The 23,087-nt window shown below is 54.2% G+C and overlaps 9 protein-coding genes and 1 non-coding gene across 19 annotated transcripts; 3 read left to right on the top strand and 7 right to left on the bottom strand.

The window, feature by feature from the left end:
* Positions 1-196: 196 nt before the first annotated feature.
* H310_03569 (hypothetical protein) lies at positions 197-1,757 on the top strand. Its single transcript, XM_008867490.1, has one exon. It carries the CDS (start codon positions 233-235, stop codon positions 1,589-1,591), a length of 1,359 nt encoding a protein of 452 aa, XP_008865712.1. The 5' UTR covers positions 197-232; the 3' UTR covers positions 1,592-1,757.
* A 393-nt stretch (positions 1,758-2,150) lies between these two features.
* On the bottom strand, positions 2,151-3,133 carry H310_03568 (hypothetical protein). The gene is made up of 2 exons (XM_008867489.1): positions 2,695-3,133; positions 2,151-2,649 (listed from the first exon to the last, which is right to left on the bottom strand). Exons 1-2 carry the CDS (start codon positions 3,100-3,102, stop codon positions 2,182-2,184), a joined length of 876 nt encoding a protein of 291 aa, XP_008865711.1. The 5' UTR covers positions 3,103-3,133; the 3' UTR covers positions 2,151-2,181.
* Positions 3,134-3,404: 271 nt separating this feature from the next.
* H310_03567 (hypothetical protein) lies at positions 3,405-5,724 on the bottom strand (the record flags this gene model as incomplete). 6 transcript variants are annotated; one of them, XM_008867488.1, is made up of 12 exons in its annotated part: positions 3,405-3,678; positions 3,736-3,832; positions 3,875-4,279; positions 4,329-4,366; positions 4,420-4,530; positions 4,576-4,659; positions 4,713-4,837; positions 4,882-5,032; positions 5,096-5,361; positions 5,417-5,454; positions 5,503-5,538; positions 5,595-5,724. In XM_008867488.1, 10 exons carry the CDS (start codon positions 5,722-5,724, stop codon positions 4,005-4,007), a joined length of 1,254 nt encoding a protein of 417 aa, XP_008865710.1. In that variant the 3' UTR covers positions 3,405-3,678; positions 3,736-3,832; positions 3,875-4,004. The 6 variants fall into 6 exon arrangements, with proteins under 6 accessions (XP_008865710.1, XP_008865709.1, XP_008865706.1 ...); XM_008867487.1 differs by having other exon boundaries at positions 4,882-5,361; XM_008867484.1 differs by having other exon boundaries at positions 4,329-4,530.
* Positions 5,725-5,820: 96 nt separating this feature from the next.
* Positions 5,821-7,544, bottom strand: H310_03566 (hypothetical protein; the record flags this gene model as incomplete). Its single annotated transcript, XM_008867482.1, has 3 exons — positions 7,293-7,544; positions 6,577-7,241; positions 5,821-6,531 (listed from the first exon to the last, which is right to left on the bottom strand). Exons 1-3 carry the CDS (start codon positions 7,435-7,437, stop codon positions 5,821-5,823), a joined length of 1,521 nt encoding a protein of 506 aa, XP_008865704.1. The 5' UTR covers positions 7,438-7,544.
* Positions 7,545-7,673: 129 nt separating this feature from the next.
* Positions 7,674-10,487, top strand: H310_03565. Of its 2 annotated transcripts, XM_008867480.1 has the most exons (6): positions 7,674-8,114; positions 8,174-9,022; positions 9,120-9,286; positions 9,340-9,667; positions 9,713-9,900; positions 9,952-10,487. In XM_008867480.1, the coding sequence occupies exons 1-6, from the start codon at positions 7,704-7,706 to the stop codon at positions 10,370-10,372; spliced, it is 2,364 nt and encodes a 787-aa protein (XP_008865702.1). In that variant the 5' UTR covers positions 7,674-7,703; the 3' UTR covers positions 10,373-10,487. The 2 variants fall into 2 exon arrangements, with proteins under 2 accessions (XP_008865702.1, XP_008865703.1); XM_008867481.1 differs by having other exon boundaries at positions 9,340-9,900.
* Positions 10,488-10,620: 133 nt separating this feature from the next.
* H310_03564 (hypothetical protein) lies at positions 10,621-11,763 on the bottom strand. Its single transcript, XM_008867479.1, has one exon. The coding sequence runs from the start codon at positions 11,677-11,679 to the stop codon at positions 10,858-10,860; it is 822 nt and encodes a 273-aa protein (XP_008865701.1). The 5' UTR covers positions 11,680-11,763; the 3' UTR covers positions 10,621-10,857.
* A 714-nt stretch (positions 11,764-12,477) lies between these two features.
* On the bottom strand, positions 12,478-14,193 carry H310_03563 (hypothetical protein). The gene is made up of 8 exons (XM_008867478.1): positions 14,097-14,193; positions 13,755-14,047; positions 13,589-13,712; positions 13,431-13,534; positions 13,274-13,379; positions 13,162-13,219; positions 12,939-13,094; positions 12,478-12,888 (listed from the first exon to the last, which is right to left on the bottom strand). Exons 1-8 carry the CDS (start codon positions 14,150-14,152, stop codon positions 12,628-12,630), a joined length of 1,158 nt encoding a protein of 385 aa, XP_008865700.1. The 5' UTR covers positions 14,153-14,193; the 3' UTR covers positions 12,478-12,627.
* Positions 14,194-16,195: 2,002 nt separating this feature from the next.
* H310_03562 (hypothetical protein) lies at positions 16,196-17,505 on the top strand. 4 transcript variants are annotated; one of them, XM_008867476.1, is made up of 5 exons: positions 16,196-16,540; positions 16,591-16,872; positions 16,920-17,073; positions 17,117-17,230; positions 17,282-17,505. In XM_008867476.1, exons 1-4 carry the CDS (start codon positions 16,209-16,211, stop codon positions 17,153-17,155), a joined length of 807 nt encoding a protein of 268 aa, XP_008865698.1. In that variant the 5' UTR covers positions 16,196-16,208; the 3' UTR covers positions 17,156-17,230; positions 17,282-17,505. The 4 variants fall into 4 exon arrangements, with proteins under 4 accessions (XP_008865698.1, XP_008865699.1, XP_008865696.1 ...); XM_008867477.1 differs by having other exon boundaries at positions 17,117-17,505; XM_008867474.1 differs by having other exon boundaries at positions 16,591-17,073.
* On the bottom strand, positions 17,468-18,653 carry H310_03561 (hypothetical protein). The gene has a single exon (XM_008867473.1). It carries the CDS (start codon positions 18,619-18,621, stop codon positions 17,527-17,529), a length of 1,095 nt encoding a protein of 364 aa, XP_008865695.1. The 5' UTR covers positions 18,622-18,653; the 3' UTR covers positions 17,468-17,526.
* Positions 18,654-18,953: 300 nt separating this feature from the next.
* On the bottom strand, positions 18,954-19,025 carry H310_03560. Its single transcript has one exon. It is a non-coding gene; the product is annotated as a tRNA-Gly (tRNA).
* Positions 19,026-23,087: the final 4,062 nt, after the last annotated feature.

Genomic DNA, 23,087 nt, shown 5'->3' with positions numbered 1-23,087 from the left:
TCGTCTTCATCCAAGGGGGCTCAAGCCTTATGGTTTAATGAATGCTACTAGCACTCACTCGTTGAGCTCGAACAACGGCCGCCAGTTCGTTCCGACATTGACGGATGTCGCAGTGATGGCGAGATTGGGAAGAACCTAAAGAGTAAATCCCAATACAAATATCAAGTAGGCCGGATGTCCTTGGTGCATTGACGAGGCCAACTCATGCACGAACACTTTGGAATTGAATGCCATGGCGACGCAACGCCAGAAACCAAACATGATCTTCATCATGGCCGACGACCTCGGGTGGGCAGACCTGAGTGTGTATGGCCAAGTCGACTACACGACGCCTCGTCTCGACCAACTCGCTGCGCAAGGCATCCGGTTCACCCAAGCCTACGCCAACTCTGCCGTGTGTTCGGCAACGCGTTTCGCGCTCATGACAGGAAGATACCAGTACCGGCTGCCAGGAGGCTTGGAGGAGCCGATCCCAACGTCGGTAGGACCTCGTGGTCCGATTGGATTGCCGCCAGACCACCCAACACTTCCGTCCATCCTTCGCGACGCTGGCTATGACACGGCGCTCCTCGGCAAGTGGCATCTCGGGCCACTACCCACCTTCGGCCCGCTGAAAAGCGGATACGATCGCTTCTTTGGTAACCTAAGCGGCGTGATCGACTACTTCACACACAAGCCTGGTGTCGGCGACCACGTCGCGCGCGATCTGTGGGAGGGCGAGACTCCCGTCCATCGTGTGGGGTACTACACGCAGATCCTGGCGGACGAAGCGTCTGCATTCGTGACGGATCCGGATCGCACGAAGAAGCCGTTTTTCCTGTCGCTTCACTTCACGGCTCCGCACTGGCCTTGGGAAGGTCCAGACGATGAAGAAGTGTCCAAAAACTTAACGAGCATCTTCCATTACGACGGTGGCACCCAAGCCACGTACGGCCGCATGGTCGAAGCATTGGATAAGTCCGTGGGCCAGGTCTTGGATGCCCTTGAAGGGGCAGGACTTAGCGACAACACGATTGTCGTGTTCACGAGTGACAACGGCGGCGAACGGTTCAGCAAGACCTGGCCGTTCACGGGGCAAAAGACGGAGCTTCTCGAGGGCGGTCTGCGGGTGCCGACCATCATGCGGTGGCCCGCAGGGCTGCCGACGCCGTACGTGTCGACCCAGGTGATGGCAACGATGGACTGGCTGCCGACGCTGCTCGCCGCCGCTGGGCTCGAGCCGACCCGCGAATTTCCCACGGACGGCGAGAACTTGCTCCCGATTCTGCAGCATCGTGCTCCAGAGCACGACCGAACGCTCTGTTGGCGGTACAAAGCGCACGGACAACGCGCGATTCGCGACGGCAAGTACAAGTACCTCAAAATCAACGACAACGAGTTTCTGTTTGACATTGTCGAGGATCCCCGCGAACGCGGCAACTTGAAAAATCGGCTGCCCGATGTGTTTCGCAAGCTCAAGCAACTCTGGTCCGACTGGGACGCCACCATGCTCGCGATGAACGAAGGGACGTACACGCACGGCCTCACGCCACCGATCCAAGCCGATCGGTACGCGCCTCAAGATCTAACGCCCCCAGTGAAGCCAACATAAGGCGCGGCGTCGATAGAGCTCGACTTGGTCGTGTCCAGTGTGTCCTTCTTGAATGTACTGGTGCATTGTCGATTGCGAGGCGTACATATGGCGCATGTGATGCGAATCGTTGCTGTGATGTATCGAAAGACTGCGCCATTCGACGAGGATAAAGTGTAGTGTGGGTCCTCTTGGTTTTCTTGTATTCGTGTCGTCGAGACGTTGGTCGCGAAATCGACGCCCCTGGGCTACAGTTGAATGCTGTTGATATCCTGTAAGCGGGGCTTGCAACTTCGTTTGATTCGAGGTGCTATGTGGGCGGTCTTCCTCGCAATGGAATTGCATCCTGGGATCATGGACATGGAGTTTATGTGGGGCGAACTCGAGGGACAGGACTCCGTTGTCTCCAACAGCACTGCATTCCATGGGATGCTTGTGTCTCCGAGATGGCTGGAAGTTTCTGCGTGTGATTCAACACACCTGTAAGACGAACGATCGCTGGAGTGCCGTGGGGGATAGGCAAACATTGCGTCGGGCGCCACCGGTGACCCAAGTGCATGCGCAAACAAGGTCGCTCGAACGGAAAATGGTTCGCATGGGGAGGCATTAAGTTAAAAGCCTCGCTTTTGTTTCAACGTTTTGACTGCTTTCGGCGCCGGAACAACGTTGTCGGGGTCATCTTCATGCAAAATGTAATGCGTCTTGTCCGGCGAACCGTGCAGCTTGGGGTGCCTGGAAGCGATGACGTGGCGGTCGCAGCAGCCGCCGCCGTTTCTGGCCCAGCAGCAACAGCAAATCGAGTACAGATTCGTCTTGGTTGGAATGTGCTCTTTCACCCAAGCCAACGCGTCGTACGCATCGCCTTCTTGGAACTGATAGTTGATCCATTCGTGCTTTGGCAGGTGCGGGTTGTTGTCCGTCTCGCCGATCATGTGGTTGCACGTGTTCAAGTACACATACGGCCGAGCCGAGTTGCTTGCGATGTGCCATTCTTCCACCGGGACTTCCGTCTCGTAGTGATGCATGAGGGAAAACCAGTTGCAAATGTTGGCTTTGTCTCCTTGCGACCATCGCTGCGCCTACACAAGACGCGATGATGAGACGGCGCATGCGCCAAACAGTACCCCCGAGTGATCTTCGGTGTAGATGCTTTGCCACGGTTGCGCTGCATCTGGAGTGAGGTCGACGCCACGGAATTCCATGTAGTTGATGTCCGCCGTGCGTTCGTATGCGTGTCGGTTGAAAGACCGGTACAATAGCGTGGCGAAGGAGTTGTGTTTGTGTTCGTGCTTGCGATTGTACGAGGATTCGCCAGCAAAGATGACACAGAGGTGGCATGACAGCGTCGCGTCCATCGAGTTGCGGTCGAACGCATAGAGGATCTTGATCAGATGGTTCTCGTTATCCAGGTCAACCTGGGGTTGGACGAATACAGGCAGACAGCGCCGTAGCCACTTGGTCTCGTCATTCTCTGGCTGGCCAGCCAAGCGAGCTTCCCGGTCCATCGTGTACAGAGTCGGCGCGGATGCCATGGGACCCCAACGTCGGCGGTTTTGCACCCAGTGGAACACACAGCATTACGATACGCATTATATTGAAAGAATTTTATCAAGCTTGTATTTTGTATTCGATTGCTGTATTCATTTTTATTATTCCGATGGCATCGGCGACGAAACGCCGCTGCGAAGGTCGCCGCTGCATGCCCCCATGCGGGAGACCACCCCGACAAGACGAAGGACTTTCGCACAGGCACGCAAAGACGAACTCGTGAACGTAAGCTTGGCCCGTGTGCGTCGGGACGCCGTTAGAACTCGCTATTCCTGTGTCAGTGTAGTCTTGGCATTGGTCCACAGCATGGTGCGATGGCATCTACAGAGCACGGAAAGGAAGGTGCGCCACACTCACAATACATTATCGAATACACCGTAGCGTACACTACGGGGCCGTTTTCGCTTTTACTTCTTCATTCAGGTGGCTCGTGTGGAAGCCCAAAATCACAAACGCCCACAGATGCAGCAGCACGAGATACCCCAATAAAGCAAGTCGGGCTTCAGGGTACGCCCGAAGGAATCGCCCCACGCTTAGAAGCCATCGATCCACGGCTTCCACTAGACATCCCGTGAGGTTCCTTGTCCTCTTGTGGCTGCATCATGGGGGACACGTACAAGCTGCGACCTTGTGGGGCGCTGGGCGCGGTCGACCGTGGTAGTTTCCGCCGCGAGGGGTCCGTACAGATCGAACACTTAGCTCCAAGTCGTCATTCTAGATGTGGAATGAGATTCCCCCGACACGCATGCTCTCTACCTTGTCTTGGGCATCTTTGGCGGCCTTCAGGTCATTGAATCGAACCTCCAAGGTCGTGTATCGACCTCGTAGCGCATCCAGCTGCTCTTGCTTTTCGAGGAGTCGCCGAGTCATGGCTTGCATTTGTCCGTCAGGTGCCACCGCCGCCATCAACGGCACAGAAGGGGTCGGCTTCGACTGCAACGCAGCACGGTCCTGCAGTTGCTGCTGCAAGTTCAACACGGTCGCGTGATGGGACGCTTCCTTTTGCACCAGCATAGTCTGTAGCGCTGCCATATCGCCCGTCAACTTGTGGATTTCTTGGGCTTGCAGCATCGCTTTGCGGCATTCTTCGTGGAGCAACTTCTTCGTCGACGCCAGGGTTTCCTGTGCTTCCTGAAGGGCACGGTGTGCGTGCGTCGGGCTCTACGCCGCCGCCACGTCAAAATCAGGACGACGGTACGCAACAGCGTACTGGGGCCGACGGTTTTGCGCTGTGTTCGCGCTTTGCGACTAGTGTGGTGAGCTCTGCATTGGTCGCCTCGAGGGTGCATTGCCTTGCATACATGGATTGCTTTGCGTCTGCGTACTCCTTCTTGAGCTGCGCATGGGCGACCGCTGCATCTTTGAGCTCTTCTTGCAGGGAAGCCACCTGTTGTAGTAGCTGCGCCTCTCCGCTAGACCCAATTTGGTTGCTGTGCAAAAACATGGAGAACGTGTACCTCGCCGCGTGAGTCCACGCTTCTTCCCTTGTGTTCGTAAGCTCTTCGATGGACTGCTTCAGCTTTGCCGCCTCGGCGACATGTCTATCGCATCGATGTGAGGGAAATTGAGGGCGGAAGAACATGAAAATGCGCACTCTTGGACGAGCTGTTTGTATGATGCCAGATCTGCCTCAAGGGTGTGAACATGGGCGTCTTTGACACCGAGAGCGGCAACAAATTGAGCTTCATCGGCAGCTTTTTCGCGTCCCATTTGAGCAATCTAGCGTCGTTGGGAAATAGCGACGGATGGAGGTGAACACGCACTTGCTGTTCGAGACACTTGATCTTGTCCATGCATTCCTTGTCCAGAGCTTCGAGCTCCTCCTGGCATACGCTGAGCTGCTCGGTCGAGTTGGTTAACTGGCGCTCCACCGACGACAGGTCGTTGCGCAACTTGGCGTTCTCGCGACGAAGACTATGCGTTCCCAGGCAATACAAGGATGCAGGTTGCCGTGGGTCGAGGTTTAGCAAAGCATACCGTTGTGTTTCTGACTTCATGCTTTGCATCTCAGCGGGCAATGGGGGCAATTGATGCGACTTGGATGACGACGACGATAACGGTGGTTCGTCGTACATGACCAGCCCACTGTTGCTCTCGTTGTCGACCTCACTCCATTCTGAAAATGAATCTGCATCTGGACCACCGTTAGATGGGCTTGCCGGCGCTGCCTGGTGTGCCGATGAGCTCGAGTGACTGGGTGTTTCGAATTCTGTCGACACATGCAGATTATGGTGTGTTGAGTCCTAATACGTCACAGCACTTGAGCATCAGAAAGCTCGACAGAAGCAAGTCACCTACCTCGTATCCTCCACTGCTCGTGTGTTTAACTTCCCAAGCTAGATCAAGCACGTTGGTATCTGAAGTCGGCGCGGCACAATGAATACCTTCTTCGCTGACGGTCTTGGGTTTCTTGCGATCCTCTATACACAAACACAGCCCATCAGCACGCAATCACAGCATCCCATACAACTCGTACCGCCACGCGGCTTAAGCTTTCCAGAAGCCTTCTGGTCCACCGACTCCAAGAGTTCCCCTGCCAACTGCAGCGAACTCGACAACCAGCTCATCTTCTCTCGAAACAGAAACCGGCGAAATTCCCGCATCATGATGCACTTTACATATCCTCTGTAAATGAAATTCTTGTATTATTTTATGCTCTGCATAAATTTGAAACTGTATCATTGTATATGTTGACCTGCGCGTTAGAGGAAAACCTCCGAGTCGGCAGCAGTGCCGCGGTGTCCGCGAGTCTCCAAAAGCGCAACCAAGTCCATGATATTGAAGCGGGAACCCCCTTCCACGCTACACGTGACCTGAAGCAGTGCCTTGAGCTTGTGCAAGGCCACGTACAGATGAAAGGTCGTTTGGAACACCCGTTGAAGAATCTGCAGGTCAACAAAACAGTCATTGCTCCCCGCCATTCCCTGGATGAGGGTTGCGACGTCTTGTGGACATAGTCGGCGCTCCCACATGTACATTTCCATGTGAGTCACAACGTGCATCTTCAGCATCTCCATCTCTTCGAAGTGCTCGATGGCTTCAAGCAGCGTTTCTCGTTCGACATACCACACAGCTTGGATAATTGCCGCGTTGTGAACCATCGCCGGAGCAAAGACGATCAAATTGATCCACAAAGGAACGCTCAGTGAAAGTGCACACCATACTCCTCCCGAAGTGGTTGCCGGAAGCACCAGCGGCCACAACAGCGCCATCAGGAATGCATTCACGACAAGGGTGAGGCGGACCAGTAGCTGGATCGACTTTGCATGGAGCATTGGGGAAGGTGCTGCCCCTTGTGGCCCGCACCAGATTGCATCATCCGTCGTGCCGACGAGTCTGCTGTCCTTGATACACCAAGTTGCAGCGGCGTCACGAAGTCGATGCAGAGATTCGTTGGTGGTCGATGGTGGCGCCTAGAATGGATCGTTTAACATTACATGATGTCGGCATGAATGTACTTGATGGGACGACAGGCATTGCACAGCTTCCATGGGATCGCCGCGCTTTCCGACGACATGTCTAAAGAGGCCATCGAGGACGCGGACCAAGTACAGATGCAAGACGAATGTGGACACCACCAGCAGCGAGGTCAGCACAGCAAATGCGACCACACGTTGTGGAGTCGACGAAAAGGCTTCGCCCATGAAGATGATGCAGAAAAGGAAAAGCAGGAATGTCCAAGTGCTTGGGTCGATGCGGAGGATGTAGCGGACGGACTGTCGCGTTTGAATGCTGCCGACATACGTAGCAAACGAGAAGCTTCGGGGGAGGTCGTACGTGCAGAGGAAGTAGTGCTCGAGCACCTTGAGGTGCAGTTGTCGAACGTGATATCGGGCATGGTAGAATTGGACGAGGCAAGACCGATGTCGCATGCGAACCAAGGAAGCTCCAGCTTCCGTGAGGACTTCCCCGGGGCTGCGTCGGCAAAGCGCTTCCAAATTCGTGCTTCGCGGTCGAAGATACACCAGGACGAGGAAAACATGAGCCGACAGAGATAGCGTGATGTAGAAAACACCAAGATGGGCAGCATCCAGGGCACGGAATGCATTGCTGTCGTGCGGAACGAGGCCGACAACGCAGCAGAACGTGATCACGACGTGAATGCATCCAACCACAGAGAGTTCTACATACAGAGACTTAATGAGCAAGAAGGATCGATAGATGTGCTGCATACCTCCAGCAACAGTGTGCACGAAGTCAAGAAATCCCAAGTTTCCGTGGACAGCTTCGTTCAAGGCACGGAAACCTGCCTTCATGCCAACAACGACAACGACCACGGCACCCACCGCCAGTAGGTAAAGCCCAGCGTGCACCTCCATCCAGTTAGCCTTCTTCGCTGATTATTTCAACATGGACGAAGGTGATGTCCCCTGCATTCTTCGTAACCTTCCCGCGGCATCGCATGCTGAGATGCTGTGCGCGGAATTGCATGCGAATTTGATTGAAATTTGTAAATTTTGATGTTTTTTGTTAGATAAAACAACGAATTTAACGCGTCTGATTGGCTGGTTTCAATGGTGCGAATCGAAAAACCTTTTCTGCCCCCAACATTCGCACAAATCAACCCGCACCAACGTCTTGGCCCATGCGTCGGTACCTTGCCGGCTCGTCGCTTCGCCAAGCGCTTGGCCGCCGCCGCCAATACGTTGATCTACCCCATTCATCTGTATTGCCTCTCTTCCACTCCCACCCACATGCAGCCGCAGCGTCGTCGTTCCATGCGTCTGCTGTCACGGCCATGGCTACGAACCCCAAAGCGTTTGTGTCCAAGTACTACGAACTGGAGGATCACCGTGCAATCGACGAATTCCTTCGTCGCAAAAGCCTCGTTCTCAAGGAAACGTCCACGCATTACATCGTGCGTGACTGCCCCTTCTGCCATCCGACCAAGGGACGCGCTGACAACCTGTTCAAATTGTACATCAACAAAGCCAACGGCGTGTATATCTGCCATCGATGTGGCGCCAGTGGCAGTTGGTTCACGTTCAAGCAAAATGTAAATGTCTCCTTCCTTTTGCCATGCTTGTGACTTTGACAGGCTGTTCCTGTGAGTAGCTGAGTTGCAACGATGTCGTGGAAGCATCCACGGGATACGCCGATTCGCACCCTTCTGGCCGCTCTATTGACGCTCCTACAGTCATTTCAGCACTCGACAACTCGAAGGCCATCGCGCTGACACGAAACCTGCATAATGACGAAGATTGCCGCCATGTGCTCGACTACCTCACGTCCAAGCGAGGATTTCACCCTGACGTCCTTTCCAAATACTGCGTTGGTGCGATCCAGCAGCCATTTTATGGCGTGGATGGGGCGTCCGAAACGAAGTGGTGTGTGACGTTTCCGTGGATGGCGCGACAGGCCGACGTTGCTGCGATGGGAGCCGAATTGCTTGTGGACGATGCAGCGGCCACGCCCTCATCCGGGGACGCCAACCTCTTCAACGTTGTGCGACTCAAAGTCAGGGCCATCGACGACAAGTCCAAGCAGCGCCTCGTGCCCAAGGGCGGCTGCTGGGGGCTCTTTGGCTGGAACACCATCTCGAACGATGCCGACTCGATAGTGCTGACCGAAGGCGAATTCGACGCGATGGCCGTGTACCAAGCGACAGGTCGGCCAGCAATTTCGTTGCCGAACGGGTGCCGGTCCCTCCCGCCGGCGATTCTCCCGCTCTTGGATCGGTTTTCGTCCATCTACTTGTGGATGGACAGCGACTTGCACGGACAGGAAAGCGTCGAGAAATTTGTCACCAAACTCGGTGCCGCTCGGACGTATGTCGTGCGGTCCCCTGGCGTAAAGGACGCCAACGACGCACTGCTGGCCAAACTCGACCTGAACGCCATCTTGGACAACGCAAAGCTGAAACCGCATGCGCAAATCGCCACCTTTGAAGACCTTCGAGCCGACGTACGTCCCGTAAACCATTCAAACGTCGACCGCCACTGTCATATGTGGTTCCGTACTCCATTGGGACCCTGGCTGCATTCAATCGTGGTGGATGTAGGTTCTGAACGAAATGATGAACCCTTTGCGAGCGCATGGAGTTCAGTCGCGGTCGATTCCCGCGTTGAATACGTACTTGAAGGGGTTTCGAAGCGGTGAACTCACGGTGCTCACTGGTCCGACGGGATGCGGAAAGACGACACTGCTCAGCCAACTCTCGCTCGACTGGTCGGTCGCGCCACGATCTCGCGCGGGTCATCTCACCAGTGCATGTCGTGTAGGTGTGCCCAAGGAGTGAGTACTCTGTGGGGGTCGTTCGAGATCAAGAACACGCGGCTCGTTCACAAGATGCTAACACAGATGGCGGGACGGTCGCTTGCGCTTAACTTGGACCTGTTTGAGCGCACGGCGGACGAATTCGAAGCGCTCCCCATGTACTTTTTGCGCTTCTTTGGAAGCTCCGACGTCGACGAAGTCCTCGATGCGATGGAGTATGCTGTGTACGCCCACGACGTGCAGCACGTGATTCTGGACAATGTCCAGTTTATGATGTCGGGGCAGGGCCGTGGCTTCGACAAGTTCGAGCGCCAGGACGCCGCGCTGGACAAGGTTTGCCGCTGACTTTGGAAGATGTATCGGTTGATCGCGTGGTAGTTTCGCAAATTTGCCACGGCCAAGAACGTCCACGTGACGCTGGTGATTCACCCGCGCAAGGAGCAGGACGATGTCGACCTCACGCTGTCGTCTGTGTTTGGGACGGCCAAGGCGACGCAGGAAGCCGACAACGTCCTGATATTGCAGCGCAACCGGGGCGAGGTCAAGCTCGATGTGCGCAAGAATCGGTACTTCGTTGTCACTCGAGGACACGCATCAGCTGATTGTTTCGTGCGCAGATTCGACGGGTCCCTCGGGTCCATTGCGCTTCGGTTTGACAAGGAAGCCGTGTGCATGCGCGAAATGTACCCCGTTGCCATGGACGACACGTTGGCCGCGCGAGATTTGGAGTTGCAAATGGAGCGCGAAGCAAAACTACGTCGGGACGTGTCTGCTGCGACGACACAACCTAAGACCACACACGACCGCGATCTTGACCAGAACGCTGGCCCCTGCGACGACATCTTCACGCTGAATAGCCTCCACGCCTCGTCCGATTCCGTGAATGGATCTTCCACTGCAGGCGTCGCGAGAATGAACGGCCATGCCCCGCTGAACGGCCACGACCTCCACGTCCATGGACGCAAGGTGGTCAACGGTCACCAACAGGAACACGCCCCGGAACCATTTTCTCTGTTCACGCCCATTGTAACAAGATAAAGAGCAACATGTCATGCAGATGGGTAGCAGTCTCGAAGCATGAACGGCTGAGATGGAAAGCAGACCGATCGATGGCAACTGGATCGATCGATTGTGTGCTACGACACCTCCTTTAACGACTGGCGACCTCGACATGCCAGCAACAATGGCACGACGCTCGATACAACCAACGATCACTCTGACAGTGGAACGACCATCGCAGGACATTGCAGAGCTCGCTCCCAACCTTCGTCCATTTCAACACTGTTGGCCGTACACGATCGGACGACAAGGTGCCGAATCGTTCACGAACTTGAGTCCACATGCAGATCTTCTGGCGTTGACGCCAATGCAATATTCAGCCACTTTGGTCCACCGGACCTCATCTTTTCCAACTCGTCGCCCTCATTTTTGCAAGGGGTGATGTAGCTCTGCATCGTTCAAGGCACGCAACGACTTGGCCGACCTGTCCTCTTGCAATTACATTTCTAACTACCTCTATCTCCCTACGACGCCGTCACGGTGGTGTGTGTGGCGCTGCTGCTGAGGTACTCGTACATGGTCCATGTAATGGCAGTGCCAAGTGTCCGTTTGAAAACTCGCGGCAACACGCCACGCAGGAACCCTCGCAACCCTTCATCTGCATACATCTTGGCCATCGTCGCACGCACTGTCATTCCGTTCATTTCCAACTGCATTCGCGTCTTGACAACGTCAAATGGATGCACGAGAACGGTCGCCGTAACGCCAGCTGTGACTCCGCAGCCAAAATTCACGGCCACGGGATGGTGGACGCAGTTGTCGGATCCAATGACGTTTTTCAGTCGTGTGTACAAAGTCACGTACAACCCAGAGAACGGCACGTCGCGAAGCAACGTCGGCAAGACCCCTCGATACAACCCTCGCCACCCATACGAGGTCACGAGAGATCGGAGCTGCGACAAGAGGCTTTGGTTGGTTGCATCCCATTCCATTCGTGCCTTCACGATCGTCAGTGGGGACATTACGATTCCAGAAAACGACCGCGCCAGAGCACCACCAAAGAACGCAGATACGGCATCTCGTTTCTGAACCTGCAGTTGCTCCAGCGCGACAAAATACAGCCCGGCGCCGCCACACACTCGCAGCAATGTCGGCGTCGTGCCCCGCCACAGCCCCGACACTCCACTTTCTCCAAGCAGAAAGCGGACGCTCTGTCGGACGTTGTGCACCTCTGAGCCGAACTTGCCTTGCTGGTGTGTTCGAATGACGTCCAGAGGTTGGAATGCAATCGCCGAGAGTCCGCCAGACACTGCGCCCGTGCTGAAGTGCTTCCATGACTTGTCCATCGTGGCAATGCGGTAATTGCGCACTCAAGGTGGCGATTGGACAAGACAGACGAGCGTATCCGGATATTATGCGGAAGATTGCCGTCGTCGGTTTCACAAAGTGAACATATCGGCGGGGCTGATGCATGCTGGCTGCCGCATCATTACCGTCGTTGGGGTGTGCGGCATATTGGCTGCTGGCTATGGTGTTATAGCAGCAGCAGTTCGACGAACGAAGTCATACTTGGGCCGCCACACCATCGTCACGACAGTGCTAAGCGCTCCGTATCACGACTTGACCTCTAGGTGATGTCAAGCATATTTAATCAACATCGTGGTGGACGTGGCGGTAATTGGACTCGCGCGGTTTATGGAGGTGGCCTGACCGAGTACATGAAGTCGTAGGGCAAGGTGTTCTGCTGCTCTTGGATACATGTGAGTACAGCCAACAGACACCGACACTGGTCTGCGGCAACTCGCACCGTCGCTGCCGATTCGGCGAGTGATGCACCAATACGACTGGCAAGTAGTCCTACATGGTCAGCTGACCCAAGTCGGTGGCTTCGATCGAGGCTTATAGGAGGAAGGGACCGCAGTGGTGATGCCCGTATGTAGATGTGGTCACAGCGAGACGCCAAATCTAACGCAGGAGGCAGACGGGTGGCCCTGGCGACGGACGAGACCTGGTGGAGCTCAGAGGTAGGAAATAAAGCTGCCTTGTAGAACACTCCTGCGTCTGCCCGTTGCACGACGCTTCGGAACAAAGGGGTCGCGATCAGGCGGGGGCGTGATACGAATGCCAATTTTGTGAAAACGTGATATGACGAAAATGTCCATTCGCTCTGGTGGCGGCTGTCCACGCCGTGGGCAATCCCAAAGTATTCTCAATTTCTCCCGATAGCTATCTTCCAAGACAAACCAGGGATGGGCAGCTAGGCAACACAGTTCTGTATCTATTTTCTACATGGTTTACTCGGACTTTTTGGCAGGCAGCGTCAAGAGGTCGATCTTCAAATGCGCGCAAATCTCAAACACTGCCGACAGAATGTAGTGCACGTATACAGCCGTCACAATTGCGGCGTACACAAGGGACGCCACCAGCGGCGTCGCGATCGCCACGTCCACAAGGTCCGGCGCGTACACGACAGCCAAGAACATGGCGAGTGGGACCAGGATGCGACTTTGCATCGAGAACGGGACTTTCGACATGTGGCACACAATCATGCGCGACTACGTTCCATCACTTAGACTGTGCCCACCACGAATGGACGAGCACTCACCGACATGAGCACAAAGTTGAGTCCGAATGGCCACATGAGGACGAGGGGATGGGACAAATACACATCACGTGTCGGGCCAACAAGCATCGTGAAGCACCCGCCGACAAGGACTGCGACGACGGGGATCAGTTGGACCATCGCATGGCCGCGAGTGAGCTACACGAATCGTGAGTGACAGTCATGCGCACACGAATTCAAACGATTCACATCGCCATGGACAAACCTCCTTGTGGCCCACTTGGTCGCCCGCCAATGGCGCTGCCGAGAACACGTTCTTGATACTGAGGAAACGCAAAGCTCGTCAACGTTGAAATTCTCGATGGAGTAGAATATACTTGGCGTAGACCAGCACGACATTGCTGGCAAAGCAGGTCGAAATGAACAACTGGCCGCACGTAATGGATGCAAACGGGAGCGGTTCAACAAGCCACATGTCGTCACCTAAACCATACCCATGACAAGGCGTGAAACGGGAAGAGGCAGCAGGCGCACCGACGGCGGCTGTGAGCAAAAGGCACCCGATCAAAGTGAGCTGGCCTTCCGTGACGCCATAGTAACCATTACCGCAGCTCATCGTGCCGGTGTGGTACTCGTCCCTGCAGCACGCGCACTGTTCAGCTCGCGAGCGCAACAGTATAATTTCTACCTACCATTGCGCAAAAAAGAAGTTGATCGATACGCTCGACAGCCCAGCAAATGTGTAGGTCGAGTTGCCCGCGCGGAAGGCAACGAAAGCGGTGAGGCAGTTGAGCATCGCACTCAACGCGTCGCACCCTGTTCAGAGAAATAAACCTACAGGAAAGTTCGATCTGGTACCGTGATCAAAGAGTTGTCCAAGAGGACTCGACGACCCCGTGCGGCGCGCCTGCTTGCCGTCGATGGCATCCAACGTTTGGTACACAAACAGACCAACCCCACTCAGCACATAAGCCCAGCCTGGAGCACCGCCTTCCAACTTGGGACTGATCACAAGCAAGAGGGCAGTCGTAAAGACCACAATAATCGTGCCTGTCAATGTCACAAGGTTTGGAGCCATCCACAACGGCAAGAACTCGACCATCGCATTCCAGAAGTGGTTCAACTGGAGGTCCAAGAACGTGTACGACCCACTACAAGGACACATTGAGTGAATTCGAGTGGCGCCGCATGACCACGTACGCCTTGTACTTGTACGCGGCAATACCTTCCAGCGCTTGCTTCGACAGGACACCCATGGCGACGGTGGGTCTGACGAAGATTGGCGACGCCGCCCAATTATCCGGACAAATGCTGGATGGCGGGCAAAACCAAACGATACAAAATATATTTTCAACACGGTTTTTGGTTTCCATACAAATTCCAAGCTAAATTCTAGTTCTCGGTCGTTTTTGTACGTGGTCGTCAAGCTGAAATAAATGATTCCAACATTTTACTAGTACATCATTTACTAGTACTAGTTATTTACTAGTACTAGTTCTTCAAAAAATTGATTTTAACAGTGGTGGGCGGCATCGAGGGGACTTCAACAAAAACTATAAACTTTTGGAAAAAATCACAACGTGCATCCATTATCAATTTTTCCTTGACCTGAAACTTTATAGGAACCACGGACATAAACACGCAACCTTGTCAAATATTGTATGTCTCAGAACGCCTCCAACAATCACAAATAGAAGGAAATAGAAACATACGATGCATATGGACATTCATTCACAACTTTGGAGCAGAATATTTTGCAAGGTATTGTGTTTCAGGATCATTTGATTGCACGGTTCGAACCAGCGCGCGATGCAGATTCGTTTGACGTATTCCAAGTCTATCGTAGCATATTTTTTTCACACGAAGGAGTAAAAGTCCCCTCGATGACGCCCGCCACTGTAAATGAATGTTCTATTCTAACAACCAAACGACGTGGATATTTGACTTGTTGCCGACCGGACGACGCTTCGTTCCCGCGCACTTTTTGACCGACGCGCGCCTCCTCATTCTTTGTAGAAGCAGTGTGTGCACGTCTGCGTGTACTTTCAAGGGGCAGGAAACCTCCCACTGGTCCTGTGGAAGTTAGATTTCCCCAATCACCAAGGCAAGCACCGTGGTGACGATGCTTGTTTCCGACATATTCTTCGCTTCGCAATGCGTCCAAAGTTCGCGTGCGCCCCGTATAACATGTTTCTTACGTGTTTAGTTTATCGTAATTCTAGCGATGCCGTCGTTCGATTCCTACGGTGGACGAGGTTCATTCGTGCTACGTCGCTTCGAACATGCTGGTTGTTGCAGTCTCTATTTATCCTCACCGTAGAATCCGATTTTGGGAAAGCTGCCATCGTTGCGTGCTTGATGCAGGCATGGCTCCTTTGACGGTGGTCCTGAAGTTGTGGCATTACAAGACGCATCAACCGATTCATGACCACTCAACTGCGAGGCTTGCTGTACTCATCGACATCACTATCGTCGCCGAAGAGTCCGCCTTGCGTTTAGCAGACGAAGACCCTGCCATCGTCGGTACAATGCATTTCAACGCTCGTTTCCCTTCACGTCGGTTCCTTTGGCTGTTGCTATTGTGGATCGTGGAATCCCCCTGGCAGTGGTTGTATTCCCATCTTATTCAAGTTCAGGGATTTGCCATCAAGTAAATGAACAATGGCGACCTTCTAGACATAGTTCAACAATATGGATTAGCGAGTACGTACGAATTGAATAGGCTGTTCGTCCTATATATCCTGGGAGCTTGGTTGGAATGATGAAATGCTCAATGCACTTGTCTGAAACTTGTGGCTCGTCAATTCCCCGAGGTCCCATGCGAGCAAGGATCGGCCAAAGAAATGCTGAATGACTCGACTTCACAGTTGGCATTCCCTGCTTGGTTGAAAGCAGCCATCCTTGAAGAAAGCGTTTCCCATTGTCATGACTGGTATATGTGTCCACAACAGATTAAATCGCTTCAACTGCGCCATCATCGTATCGAGACTTGCTTTCCGATAAATGGCTCAACAATCTTCGCGACCCCATCAGGGACGGGCTCTAAGTCTCCTGCACACTTCTTCGCCGGCGGGTTGGACCGGCTGCATGCCGTCGCCCTTGCGTTGGTGCTCGAAGATAGTGCCTATATCAGAACCACCGCGAACCGTCATGGCATTTGATTGGCTAATATACCTTGATTTACATGAACGTAAGCCAACCAAATTGCTTGATTTGATGGAGGAGCCAATAAAATTGCATCTTGCGAATTTCACACACACCTGTACACCGTATCAAACACCTGATTTTCCTGCCATTATTTCTGCCTAGAAGATGCTGCCCAACGGCGGCGGCGGCAATCGGCCATCCGCAAGCCGATCGACCATGACCCGTCGTTCGGAGTTCGACTTCAGTCCCCACGAGAAGCCATCTCCGTTCCTTGGAGTTGTCAAGGTTGTCATCATGCTCGTGAACGTTGCGTTCATGATGGTTGCAGGCATGTTGATCTACTTCACCGCGTGGATCCAGAGCCTGGGCTTGGTCGCGATGTTTGGGTCCAACTACTCATGGCTCTCGACCGCCATGTTTGGAGTTGTGCTCGCGTTTGGGGTGCTGGTGATCACAACGTCGTTGGTCGGGTGTTTGGGGGCGTGGGCAAAGAACAGGTACACGTTTGCGGTCTTGAACACTCCATCGTGACACCGCGCATGACTAGGCACATGCTGCTTGGGTACATGTTCGTCCAAACGATCAACCTGGTTGTGTTTGTGGTGATTGCCGTCGGCGGGTTTCTCACACGCCGCATGGCCCACTCGTTGCAAGCGAGTGCCACGCCTCGCCACGAAGAAGCTTCCTTTCCCATGCACTTCAATCCGCTGTACTGCCAAAGCCAAGTTGCGTACTACTGCTCTGCTGGAAGCGTCAGTGAATCTCTCACGCTCTTCTTGGGTCCCTCTGTCGCGGCCAAAGCTCGAGGCGTCTTCGATCAGCTATACGGGTGGGACATAGCTTGCAACAGCTCGCTCATTCGCATCACCGACACAGACTTGAGCCGACAAGTCAATGCTACATGCGCTTTATGCGGGAAATATCCCGCCGCCAAGTACAGCGAGTTCTTGACGACTATAGTGGGCACATGCCCGCTCACACCCGACACGGCCAAGTGGTGCGGTGTATACCTGACCACCGTGAACACGAGGTATAAGCTTGGCTGTCAAGAGCAACTGCTAACTGCATTGTAGCTTCAGCAACGTAAGCTCCACACCCTACGGCGCGTGTAGAGCCCAAGTTTTGGACTTGTGGGTGCATCTAAGCTCATGGGTTGGATTTGGGGCAGTGGGGGTCGCTCTTTTCTCGTACGAGACTGCTCCCATGTTCAACACGACCTGAATGAACCTTCGCTTCAGGCTTGCGATCATCGGGTTGTCCGTTCTTCTGCGCCAATTGGTTTCGAAAGCCGAGGCCATGGACACTGACGCCGACGACAATCCTCGGACCACGTCGATGTCTCCCATATTTCCACCATTGCCCTCGCCGTTGGAATCGGATTACCATGTGATCCGGTCGCCTGTTCCTGTTTAAATCCGACCAAGGCACGAGGAATAAATGTATTTTTCGTGAATCGTAGCAACTCGTCCAGACATCCACCATTCTAACACATGTGGGGCGCGCCAGGGGTCGCATGAAGCGGCTTGAGGCGCGCCTCGGGGTTCGGCATGACGGGGAGACCTCCACGAGGGTTGTTTTTGGCCGTGGGCGGGATGATGTCGCGCTTGTACTGGTCCAGGGGGTTCTTGGATGTTTGAGGGCCACGCCGATGGACAACACAGGCGACAAAGACGAGGAAAAACAGTGCGATTGTGACGAAGGACAACGGGATCACGACAATTGGTGTCCACTTGGTCAGTGCGCCGTACACTTTGGAGCGGCAGATGCGAAACGGAGCTTCGGCGTCGGGCCCCTGCGTTTTCGCACTCAGCATACCAACACACCACTTGAGAGCCGCCGGGTCGGGCGCACACTCAGCGTTAGCCCAGGCAAAGACAGAGTTCAAGTTGGAAAACTGGTTGGCAGTTTCGCACCCAGTGCAAACTGGATCCAACTTGAATGATGGGACAAGGCTGGCGAGGTCTGCGACCGGGCCATTTTGGCGATAGTTTGCACATAAACTCTGCATGCCAACTATGCCAGCTTCCGTCAGAATGTCCTTGAGAGCGTGCAGCACGAGAGACAGCACGTCTTCCGTCGCATTCGGTGCCAGCGTCGAGATCGCATCACTGAAGGCGACGTTGTTGCACAGGTTCGCGCCCGTGGCGTAGCAATACACCTGGTTGAATCGGTTTGCAAACGCTCGTTCTTGCTTTTCGTCGGCAGGATATGTCTTGTCCTTCCAGCTCGATGCTTTGGCAAAAACGAACCATCCTCCACCAGAGATCGCGAGAAACGCGATCGCCGACAACGCGCACAAGATTGCGTAAATCACGAGCAAGAAGCGCACACGGAACACTGCACCAAAGAAACCAATGGTGGCCGCGACGATGATGAGGGACGCGAAGATAAGCACTGCCCATGACACCGTCTCATTCAGACCTTGTGCCTTGCTCAACGTATCCCCTTCAAACATGTCAGCCCAGTGTTCCGTCTTGAGGTAGATGCCAGCGTAGAGAACGAAGCCTCCTGCGGCGAGGAAGACGATATTGGCTACCACCATGATCAGCATGTAGCACTTGGCCGCCGTCCACGCCATGGTGCTCCTTTTGCCAAAGAATGAGTTGCCAAGATTGACATCGAATATGAGGCTGGCTGTTGTTGTGTCGTGAATTTGTTCAAGCTATGTCGGTTTTGATTGGCTGCTGATCCTTTCAGGCTATTTTATCCAATCAGATTGTTCTACAAAAGGATGCCAATGCAATCAACGACATGCTATGAATTTGTTCGCTGCAGATAAATGGACATGTTGCCGACAACAGCTTTTGATAGCTGCGATGTCTTCTCTCAGCAGTCGACAATTCATAACCCAGAAGACAGTTGCGTACGAGAGCTTCCTAAAATGAATAGGCAATGGATTGGTAAAACAAATGCGCCGTCGGGGAATTGAACCCCGACCTTCTCCTTGGAAGGGAGAAATCCTAACCATTAGACTAACGGCGCTGTCCTTCTTTTGTCAGAAAAGTACCAACTAACTGTGAAATGATGTGTACCCCCGCCTCTACAGCCACCCCGTACGTCGCTGCCGTCCCTTTGGGGGTTCGCACGAATCCCGTGGGACCAGCTTCCACACCTCCTGATGCTCCGGCTGCGAACGTTTGGGACCACCAGTGCTGTTGAAGTACGGCGACACCGACGGTTACTCTTGCACCACACCGATAGCTCTAGATTTCAACAGACAGAGACGTACATCCAGCTAGTCAGATAACGCTACATCAATCACTTCGGAATTCACTCGGTTGCTCCAACATATCCTCCAACAAGTGCGAGCAGCGCCGCCGCGCCACTCGTCTCAGTGCCAAGGCCGACATTGGGCTCCACAAGCCCTCGATGGCGCAGCTTGTTGCTTCCGGAGCTTCTGGTGGTGAGCTATTCGATGCGCACGAGCCGCTTCGGCTCGACTCGTCCAAGCCAGTAGTATGCTGTGTGAAGATGCCCACAGGCTCTCACACTAGTCAAATCGACGAAGGACGGGCTCTGAAGACAGTTCTCTTCGATAATCAACACCTCGGGCTAGAGTCTTCATTGGCTGATATTGTCCAATGCTCCAATGATTTAGCCAATCAGCAGCTTTGCTGGGGTCTCGCCTCGGTCGAAGAACTTGACCGTCTCACCGGCGTTTCATTCAACATCCCCGTTTCACGTGACGGCTCGAAAGAGCGGTTTACTATGGCCCGACCCCATGTTATGGACGAGTTCCATGTGAACATCCTTGACTTTGTGCACGACTGCTCAGCGGAGCGTCACCTCTGGGAGGTGCTTGCTGCGTGTGGCGCGTCACCGATCTCGGGGCAGTACACCCAAGTGTCCGAATCCTTCGGTACCGGAGGCTCTCGCTACCGGCTGTACTTCCAGTCGGAAGGATCTCCATCGTTCTTTGTCTGTGGTGGTCGACTTATCGATGAGGTTATCTTCCTTGGCAAAAGGTATCGCATATTTGGGAAAGGATGGTTTAGCCACAAAAAAGGGTTCCAGCGGATTCACTTGGACATTTCTGCCAAGGAGAAACGTATCGTAAAACCCTCCTCTACCGTACCCCCCCCAAACGGCACGCTCCACTGGCACCAGCAAGCGCAAGTGCGTACAACCTCCCCAACCTACCCCTTGGACATACGTTCCCCGCCAGTGTAACCGACCACTTACCTCTGGCGCTGCCGCCTCAGCTCGGCCATGGACCGGCCATGGATGTCTCCGAATATGTTCGATGCCCTGCGGAAGCACATTGTGGTCGCACCAGCCCAATCAACGAACAAGGCTAGTGACGCCGTTATGATCTTTCCATCCATTCTCCTGCGCCCGACGCGCCAGCGGTCCCTCCACCGAATACCTACGTTGGTGGCACGAAATCTGTCGCGAACTCGGTCACTCGGATTGAGATGTCGCTAGACTCGCTCGAGTCTAGCGACATCTCAAAAGTTTAAACTCCTCGACACCAAGACAGAGTCCGCTCGAGCCACATTTGACTCCACAGGTGTGCTTAGTGACGCGGCTGTTGCGTTCGAACTCGCGGAGTTGATCGAGATTGGCGAGGCTGACAAGATTCACCATTTCCTCCAGAATCACCCAATCCAGTTTGGACAACAGCTTGCAACACTAGCTGCATCGCACCCTAACCTCCTGCTTCATTTGGTTCACCTCAGAATCCTCTGCCGCTGGATGCGTGTCACCTGGGGGTCTGAACTTCCGTTCACTCAGCTCTACAGCACCGTGTTTAATCATGCGTTCACGATCGGTTTAATTTCAGCCGATTTTGCCACCCTGGAGGCGTCCTCAACGCTCGAGGATTACACAACGGATGACATTGGGGATGAATGCATGGTTCAATGCAGCGACGCCGACGTAATCTTCGCTCTCGGAGATGTCGTGCTCGCATACATGGCGCCGCTCTACTACGAAAGCGATACGGCCCTGAATGCAACAGTGGCGGGTCCTGTGCTCGCCATCCCTGCATGCGGTGGATCTCGCTACCTCTCAACCTCGACACTCCACCAAGTTATGATGAGATCTGTCCTTGGGGACCAGATCTGGTCGGCGACCAAGGGGCTGATTCAACACTTCTATACGTCTGCTCTGGCTGGGCCTTCGTCAGCCGCCTCGAGCGATGCCAGCGTCGAATCTTCCCTGCACGACCTTGCCCACGTCTATGCAGACTGGACTCGTGATATGGACAAGATGGTCACTCTAGATCAGTCCTTTGCACTGGATATCGTGGCAGCCAAGCAGCCCATGATGAGCCAATCCACTAATACTTTGGTCCACCGCGACCTAGAGGAGCTCTGGATCAACACTGCTCCGCCCCTGGTCGGCTAAACCTGTCGCACGACCTACCCTCGGAGGCGCGACGACCGTCTCCATCACAACTTGTAATCTCAACGGCTTCAAGATTCATGACGGCACCCCAGCAGCTGCCCTCGGCAAGCACATCACCACGTGCGTCTTTTTTCAAGGGACGAAAACCGAGAATCAAGACCACTTTTGCACAATTCGCCGTCATGTTACCAATCATGTCGGCTATAAGCAGTACAAACTGTTTGTAAACGACCACCGAACATCCTCCACGAGCCCCCAACTCCACCGCAGTAAGGGTGTCGCAACGTTCTTCCACTCGTCGATGCCGGGCTTCACCACCCTCAAACCCCTCTGGACACTCCGTGTACCCGACCGCTACCTGGTAGTTCGAGCGAAATGGGACAACACCCCCGTCTACTTTCACAACGTCTACGCTCCAGTGGAAGACGAGCACCGTGCTGCCTTCTTTGGGGAACTTCCGCGGGATTTTGAGCCCAACAGCCGTCACATTGTCGGTGGTGATCCCAACTTCCCTATGGACGTTGAACTCGACACTACCTTGCACCATCCCAGCCACAATTCTGGCAAAGCCGAGTGCTGTGAATGGCTCTCTTCACTTAACGTTGTGGACGCATGGCGGACCAAAGAACCCGATGCGAAAGTCCTCACAGGACCACGCGGCAGAACATGCCTCGATTACGTATTTGTCGATGTCGAGTTGACTGCATTTTTCCACCAGCACTCGACCTTTGACTGTAACGCATATCACGGTGACCACATGACGCATACCACAGTCCTCGCCTCATCGATGTCTGGCACAACTCCCTCCTCAAAGCACCGGCTATGGAGGTTGCCACGTGAGCTCCTAAACGACCCGTTCGTCGTCCGCGCCCTAAAAGTGGAAGCACAGTCCCTGCTCGACGAATTTATCGTCGACCCAACGTGCAACTTTGGTGCCAAGTGGACAGGCTGGCTTCGTTGCATGAAGAAACAGCTCCGTCAATGCCACTACAATCAGCTGCAGCACCGCCATGAATCCCTTCGCACTCTCCAGGTTCGACGGGACACAGTGCGGGCTGCCCACACCAATGGCTCTGCCCCCTCACATGCGGTAGAGGCGGCCGACGAGCTCTACACATCGGCGTGTACAGAGTGGCAGCAAAATAACTGGGACGTTGGGTTTGACCGCCACGCAACACAAAACGAAGTGGCCAGTGGTCACTTTCTCCGTAAACCACCAGCATTGATACTCCCCATTCGCAGTGCTACGAGTGGTTCGATTGTGACGTCCGACCCCACGGAGGTTGCCAGTATCTTCACTGAGTTCCGGAAAGGCATCCTGGTCAAGCCACCGGCTCAGCCCCCGCCAGAACCACACCAATACGAGATCGTACAACGGCATATTAGTCGATCCCTCTCTGTCGAGCAGCAGGCCGGCCTCGATCGTCCACTCGAAGCATCAGAACTCGCGTCGGCTCTCAAATCTATGAAACGTAACAAATCTCCTGGTCCCGACGGATGGCCCGTTGAGTTCTTTCTGGTGGCCCCCGATACCTTCTCGGAAATCTTGGTTCGTGTGTTCAACTACCAACTCACTTCGCGTGACCGCCTCCTCGTCCAGCAACGCCGGAGCGCCGTCACCCTTCTCTACAAGAAGGGCGACAGATCCACCCCGTCGAACTACCGTCCCATCACACTGATGCCGGTGGAGGTTAA

The sequence above is a fragment of the Aphanomyces invadans genome, assembly GCF_000520115.1.
Source record: "Aphanomyces invadans strain NJM9701 unplaced genomic scaffold supercont1.5, whole genome shotgun sequence".
NCBI lineage: Eukaryota > Oomycota > Saprolegniomycetes > Saprolegniales > Verrucalvaceae > Aphanomyces > Aphanomyces invadans.
This window is presented reverse-complemented; position numbering and strand designations above follow the sequence as displayed.

What these genes read in the sequence shown, in the direction of transcription:
- H310_03569 (XM_008867490.1), top strand. Translation starts at nt 233, where the DNA reads ATGGCGACGCAACGCCAGAAACCAAACATGATCTTCATCATGGCCGAC.
- H310_03568 (XM_008867489.1), bottom strand. Translation starts at nt 3,102, where the DNA reads ATGGCATCCGCGCCGACTCTGTACACGATGGACCGGGAAGCTCGCTTG. An exon ending in ACACCGAAGATCACTCGGGG is followed by an intron (nt 2,650 to 2,694) that starts GTACTGTTTGGC and finishes CGTCTTGTGTAG; the next exon opens with GCGCAGCGATGGTCGCAAGG.
- H310_03565 (XM_008867480.1), top strand. Translation starts at nt 7,704, where the DNA reads ATGCGTCGGTACCTTGCCGGCTCGTCGCTTCGCCAAGCGCTTGGCCGC. An exon ending in AGCCAACTCTCGCTCGACTG is followed by an intron (nt 9,287 to 9,339) that starts GTCGGTCGCGCC and finishes CATGTCGTGTAG; the next exon opens with GTGTGCCCAAGGAGTGAGTA. An exon ending in AGGACGCCGCGCTGGACAAG is followed by an intron (nt 9,668 to 9,712) that starts GTTTGCCGCTGA and finishes ATCGCGTGGTAG; the next exon opens with TTTCGCAAATTTGCCACGGC.
- H310_03564 (XM_008867479.1), bottom strand. Translation starts at nt 11,679, where the DNA reads ATGGACAAGTCATGGAAGCACTTCAGCACGGGCGCAGTGTCTGGCGGA.
- H310_03563 (XM_008867478.1), bottom strand. Translation starts at nt 14,152, where the DNA reads ATGGGTGTCCTGTCGAAGCAAGCGCTGGAAGGTATTGCCGCGTACAAG. An exon ending in TGGACAACTCTTTGATCACG is followed by an intron (nt 13,713 to 13,754) that starts GTACCAGATCGA and finishes TTCTCTGAACAG; the next exon opens with GGTGCGACGCGTTGAGTGCG. An exon ending in AACTTCTTTTTTGCGCAATG is followed by an intron (nt 13,535 to 13,588) that starts GTAGGTAGAAAT and finishes CGCGTGCTGCAG; the next exon opens with GGACGAGTACCACACCGGCA.
- H310_03562 (XM_008867474.1), top strand. Translation starts at nt 16,209, where the DNA reads ATGCTGCCCAACGGCGGCGGCGGCAATCGGCCATCCGCAAGCCGATCG. An exon ending in CTGACCACCGTGAACACGAG is followed by an intron (nt 17,074 to 17,116) that starts GTATAAGCTTGG and finishes ACTGCATTGTAG; the next exon opens with CTTCAGCAACGTAAGCTCCA. An exon ending in GTGGGGGTCGCTCTTTTCTC is followed by an intron (nt 17,231 to 17,281) that starts GTACGAGACTGC and finishes CCTTCGCTTCAG; the next exon opens with GCTTGCGATCATCGGGTTGT.
- H310_03561 (XM_008867473.1), bottom strand. Translation starts at nt 18,621, where the DNA reads ATGGCGTGGACGGCGGCCAAGTGCTACATGCTGATCATGGTGGTAGCC.